General features: G+C 47.6%; 1 protein-coding gene across 1 annotated transcript; it reads right to left on the bottom strand.

Annotated features, from left to right (window-relative positions):
• Positions 1 to 2,513: 2,513 nt before the first annotated feature.
• On the bottom strand, positions 2,514 to 3,731 carry LOC149255504 (uncharacterized). The gene has a single exon (XM_089455059.1). The coding sequence runs from the start codon at positions 3,729 to 3,731 to the stop codon at positions 2,514 to 2,516; it is 1,218 nt and encodes a 405-aa protein (XP_089311185.1).
• Positions 3,732 to 6,231: the final 2,500 nt, after the last annotated feature.

Here is a 6,231-nt window from a genome sequence, read left to right as displayed (position 1 = left end):
GCTTGCAAAAACACTCATTAGCTTCTCCATTGAAACAAGGAGTACTAGTAGGCCTAAGCTCTAGATTGACGTAAGCAATTCGAAGCCAAATTTCTTCTCTTATGGTCTTCGGTCTTAACTCCAAGGTGATATATTTTTTTTTTCTCGTTAAAACTATTCTATTATATACATAAACAGAAATCAGTTACATCATTTCAAGACAGAAAGAACCAGTTGCCTGTAATGGCAGCTTGAAACAACTAAGACTGCAGTGTCCGAGGACTTAACCAGACCAAAAATAAACCAGCCCTCACAGGGGCGCCAACAGAACATCAGAATAATCCCGCGTAGGGGAAAACAGACACATCCCGACCATAGAACAAGATCCCGGTACCCAAGACCCAAACAAAGACAGTTTGCCGACATAACAAAAACTTAAGACCAAAATATAATCAAAGCAGCGGGAGAGGCCGAAAGGCTTAACAGATGTGCCGCAGAGACCTGGAATGATGGCACCGCTATTCGTCCGGTTCCTCCTCAACCACCCGGCACCACCCGTATTCCTCCACCTCCGCTACAGTGGGAGCAGTTTCCATGTTGACGTCTTCGCCTTTGCTGATCATCGCCTCCTGAGCCAGAGGGCGATTTGAGACATTCTCTGGTGTTGCCGCGGGCGTTTTCATGACTGTCTCTGTGCCATCAGCTGGCTGCATCCCCCGATCGTCTTGAGAGTCGCTGCCATCCTGGGAGGCTTCGATGAAGAGAACCGAGACATGGGCACTGATCCGAGGGCAGTTCAAAGAACTATTGAAATTGAAAATGGCAGAGCCGAAGGTTGGCGAGGAAGCAGAATCAAGAGCGCTTGAGTCCAGGAATTGACTTGACTGAAGGGGGTTGGCATCAAGGGAACGATGACAATTACAATGGCAACAAAGGGGATAGGTAGCATCTGCAGGAGGGCGCGAAGACCCCCCACGGGAGGTGCCTCGACGACTGAGCATTCGTTGTCGAGGCCTGACCATAATTGCAGGGTCCAAATGGAAAATGCGCAGCGCGAAATTGAGGATCAAACCAGTCCCGGGGATACCACAAACCGACGGTGAATTGGCCCAGACGGAAAGATAGCCTCTTGGAGCTGCTCGCAGCTCCAGAGGTTGCATAAACATACCCTGGGGAAGAACCATGAACAGACCATGAACCGGCGCAGTGAGATCCAACCCACCATTGCTTTTGACATAGCTGCCTCCACCTCGAAACCCGTCTGCCATTACTGCAACCTCCATGCGAGCTGAAGAGCCGGACAGAGCATTTAAGCGCTTCTGGAAAATATCAAACATTTCATTCCCGCGCGGCCAAAGACAGGCCTGCGCCCATGTGTTTCCCTTGCGACGGCGCATGGCTGGCATGTGGCCGCATTTAAACGCGCGTCCCATCCGAGCTATCACCCGCATCCGGGGGAGCCGCATCTCTTTGGACCAGACGAGTGCATTCCTGTGCCTGATCATGATTTGATATGATATCCAGTTTTCCTGTGAGTAGAGTATTCTCATTTTCCACCCCTATATTGGCCAGGAGGTCAGCGACCTTGTTGCCTTCCCTTTTTATGTGATTAAAGGTGATGGCCCTGTTTCTGTGGAGCGCTTGTTCTATGGCTTCCAATCTCGCTTCGAGCCTCCAACTGGTAGCTATTTTCCTTGCATGAGAACCATTTAGGAGATGCTTGGCCATATTTATAAGGATCTGGGAGTCTCCTTCCACTTCCAGGGGTTGGAAGTTGTGTTTCCATGCGAGAAGGAGTCCTTGCCAGAGTCCCTCTAACTCAGCCGAGTTATTGGTATCCCACCCAATGTTCCCAAAGTAGAGCAGCAGGGGTATGCCTTCGTGATTCCTTAAAATTCCACCAAAGCCTGCAATTCCAGGATTTCCTTTTGAGGCACCATCAAAGTTGAGCTTGAAGGTATGCTTTGGGGGGGTAGTCCAGGAGACTTTTTTAAGGTTGCTGCCATTAGAAGGGCCGTTATTGTGAAATCCCTGAGGAAGATGCATTTGCCAGTTTTCTAAAATGGCTTTCTCATTGTCTAGAGTCGGAAAGTCCTTCTCAGTCCATGAGCGGAGCAACAACGTCTCTTTGAGATTCCCACAAAGCGTACTCCAGATACTATCTATCGAGGATCGCTGATCTTTGAATATGCGTTTGTTCCTTTCCTTCCATATGCTCCATAGGAGGAACCCGGGGATTATGTTCCATAAATGGTTGAGAATTTCACTTTTGTAAGGATTCTGTTGCCAATGACGTAAAGAGTTGGTGATGTCGTCCTCAAGTCTGCATCTTCTTTGACATCTAAAGCTAGCCTTTTCCCATAGTTGATTGGCTAAGGGGCAGGAGTCCAGGAGGTGTTGGAGAGTTTCCTCATGGGAATTGCAATTAAAACAAATGGAGGGGCCATGAAAATTTTTGCGCCTGAGTTTATCCCATGTGAGGATTCTCTGATGTCCCACCAACCAAAGGAAGTAGGAGACTTTGGGCCAAGATCCTAACCCCCAGATTTTGCTCCAAATTGGGTCAGGGGGAGCAGGGTTATTGCATATGATTTTGTAGGCCTCAGATGTGGTGAAGGCTCCTTTAGGCCGGTACCCCATCGTAGAATGTCTCTGCCTTCGTCATGTCTGATGCTTCTTTTGCGTAGCTCCCTTTCCAGCTCCTCAACGATTTGGTGATTTTCAATTGTGATTAACTGGTTACCCTGTTTCCATTTCCTGAAGCCTTGCTCTGTCTCCTGAGTCCAATATTGCCGAATCTTATCTTGCTGCTGCTCCTCCCCAATGAAGTTCGGAGGTGGATTAAGAATGCGGCTGAGCTGTGGCATTTGGTTCCAAGCATCTATCCAGAATCGTGCAGTTCTGCCATTTCTTACTTCCCAGAAACTATGCTGCTGTATCAACTGGAAGTGTTGTTTGGCCGCATTCCAAATTAGCGAGCCTTTGTCATTGGGAGTGAACCTGATGAGCTCCTCCTGGGGTCTGTGATTGGCGTATTTGGCCGTCCAGATTGTGGCCCAAGGTTTTTCTGGGTTAGAGAGCCATTGCCACCAGATTTTTGCGCTCATGATGGTGTTGCTATGCGCGGGGTCTCTGAGGCCAATGCCCCCTTTTTCTTTGGGCGTGCATACAGTGGTCCATTTTACCAGGGCCCATTTGCGGTTTGTTGCCGTGTTTCCCCATAGGAAACCTCGCTGAAGAGCCCTAATTCTTTTTAGAACCCATTTTGGCGCCGCTAGGATTGAGAATAAGTATAGCAGCATTGCCTGAAGAACTGACTTTATGAGCACTACACGACTGGCCAACAAGAGCTCTGTGCGTCCAGAGGTTGAGACGGGATTCGAGCTTCTCAATGAGAGAACGCCAGGAGGAGTGCTTGATGGTTGAGGCAGAAAGAGGGGCTCCAAGGTAATGAGAGGGGAGAGATGCAATTGGGAATCCCAGGATTCGAGCAACAGCAGTCTTAACGACAGAAGGGGTGTGAAAGAAAAAATATGCGATTTGGAGCTATTGATGCTGGTTCCGGAGGCTTCAGAGAAGTCATTGAGCAGGGCTTTAAAGCAGGAGGCTTCCTGGACAGAAGGGTAGCCAAAGAGCATGGTGTCATCAACAAACTGCTGATGGGATATAGCTGGGGAGTGGTGAATGGAGAGACCTTTGAGCTGCTGAGAGAGGAGGGCTTGTTTAATGTGACGACCTAAGCCTTCAGCCATTAAAACAAAGAGGAAGGGGGAGAGGGGATCACCTTGCCTGATTCCACGGGATGGTTTGAAGGGGCGAGAAGGGATCCCGTTCACGAGAATGGAGAAGAAAGAGGAGGAAATGAGACTCATGATCCAACAGATCCACATGGGGCAGAATCCAAAGGCAATTAGCATTTGCTGTATGTAGGTCCAACTGAGCTTATCAAAAGCCTTAGAAAGATCAAGTTTTAGAATCATACCTGCCTGTTTGGACTGCTTGAGGGAGTGTATGATCTCATGCGAGAGGATAATGCCATCCATTATCTGTCTCCCTTCCACATATCCAGATTGTTCCGGAGAGATGAGCAGTGGCAAGAGGGGCTTTAACCTGTTGGCGATTACTTTGGAGATGACTTTGTATATAACGTTGCAAAGAGAAATCGGCCTGAATTTGTCCGGGGTGATTGAATCCGCCTCTTTTGGTATAAGGGCAATGAAAGTTGAATTGAGTGAGGGAAGCAGCCAATGCAGAGCTCTCGATTCCTCTACAACTTGCCATACCTCCACTTTTATCAGCTCCCAGAAAGTGTGAAAGAAAGTTGTGGTGAAGCCGTCCGGGCCAGGGGCTTTTCCTTCCTTGAGCTGTGACATGGCCGTATCCACCTCCTGAGTAAGAATAGGGTGGAGGAGAAGTTCATTATGTTCCTCCGTGATTAACTTTGGCACATTATGTGTAATTCTATCTATAGCAGGTCGCCTGTCTACATCGGGCTCTAGATGAACTTGCTTGAAGTGATTAAGGAACTCCTCCTCAATTTCCTCATGCTGTTCTGCTTTTGCCCCTCCTTGTTTTTGAATGAAAGGGATGTTATTGTGCATTCTTCGTTGAACCGTGGTTCGGTGGAAGAATTTGGTGTTTCATTCGCCCTCTTTCAGCCATCTGATCCTGGACTTTTGCTTCCAATATATCTCCTCCTGCTTTCTCCTCTCCTCCAGCTGGTTGTGGATGCGCTGCTCCTGCTCCAGGGTCCCCTCAGTGTGACCCTCTGTGCTTATTTTTTGTTGGAGTTCCGCCATTTCCTTATTTAAGTTATGTTGTGCCTTGAAGATGTCTCCAAAGGTCTCACTGTTCCACCGCTTTAGATGGTTTTTTAAATATCTGAGTTTCTGTTGGAACTGGAACATCTTGGAGCCTTCTGGCAGAGTGAAGGTTGTCCAAGTTGTTTTGATAAAGTCTTTGAAAGATGGATGGGTGAGCCAGAACTCTTCGAAGCGAAAGGGTATTCTGGTGGAATTGCCTGGTCGTTGCCACTGGAGGGCAATTGGCCAGTGATCCAAGCCTGAGTGGGGAAGAATGGAAGTTGTGATGTCTCCTCCTAAGTGAACCGAATTATCTGATATGAGGAAACGATCCAGTTTGGAAGCGATTTGATGCTTTCCTGCTCTTCGATTGCTCCAGGTGAAAGTGCCATTGCAAAAATGTAAATCTATAAGAGAGGTGTTCTAGATGAAGTCTTTGAAATGGGTGTTTTCATGTTCCAATCTATTTCTTCCCCCAATCTTTTCCTCCAACTTAGTGATCATGTTGAAATCCCCTCCAATAATCCAAAGAGGATGCCTCCTATTGTTATTTAGAGCTTCTATGGTGTTGAGAAGAGCTATTTTGTTTCCTGCTTCCTGCGGGAAATAGACATTTGAGAGGTTTCCATGAATATTGGTGCCTAAGATGTGGAAGGCAGCCTGGATGAGGTGGTGAGAAGCATGGAAATCAGAGAGAGTAAGTGCTTGTGTGTTCCATGCAATGGCAAGCCCCCCTGATGCACCAGATGCATCCACTGCCACTGATTGACAACCTGGCCATGCTTTAGAGAGGATATTGCCTAGTGTAGAGCTGTTACACTTGGTTTCCTGGAGAAAGCATAGTTGCGGCTTTTCCATTTTTATCATATTTTTTAGCATTCTAATTTTTCCTGGGCTGTTGAGCCCCCTTAGGTTCCATGAGATGAGCTTCATGATTCACTATTAATAGAGGGTTTATAGTACTTTGTCAATTTAGCATACCTGCCTGAGTCCACCAGGATTTTCCCTACCGCTATTGTTCGCTGGAGATCAGTTTTTCTTCCCCTCTTTTTGGAGTCTTTTGGGGGAAGGCCTCCATCCCATAGACTTCCTGGCTGGATGCCTAGTTGTTGCTGCTGATAAGCCCTTGAGATGACCACTTCCAGTTTGTTGAGCTGAAGCTCTGGGATACTGTCGAAAGCCTTCTTTTTGCATGCTACTTCTAGTTCTAAAATGTCTAGTCCGTGCAGATCTATACTTTCTGGTTCTTCATCCATCTGTTGCACCTGGCTATTTCCTTCAGTGGAAATATCTAAGCTTTGGAGGGGATCTGGAGTTCCATCTACGTCCATTTCATTGTCTTTTTCTGCAGGTTCCTTTCGACCTTCCTTGGGGTTCGCCAGTGTAACTTTGGGGGTTTGATGTTCAGAGGGGGAGGCTGAAAGAGGAGGCTGGGAGGAGGAGGAAGGGG

Source organism: Pinus tabuliformis, chromosome 7 (assembly GCF_031772625.1).
Source record: "Pinus tabuliformis cultivar Carrire ecotype Pingquan chromosome 7, CPIR1, whole genome shotgun sequence".
Classification (NCBI taxonomy): domain Eukaryota; kingdom Viridiplantae; phylum Streptophyta; class Pinopsida; order Pinales; family Pinaceae; genus Pinus; species Pinus tabuliformis.
Note: the sequence above shows the minus strand (reverse complement) of the source record. Positions and strands in the feature narration are given on the sequence as shown.

What these genes read in the sequence shown, in the direction of transcription:
- LOC149255504 (XM_089455059.1), bottom strand. Translation starts at nt 3,731, where the DNA reads ATGGCTGAAGGCTTAGGTCGTCACATTAAACAAGCCCTCCTCTCTCAG.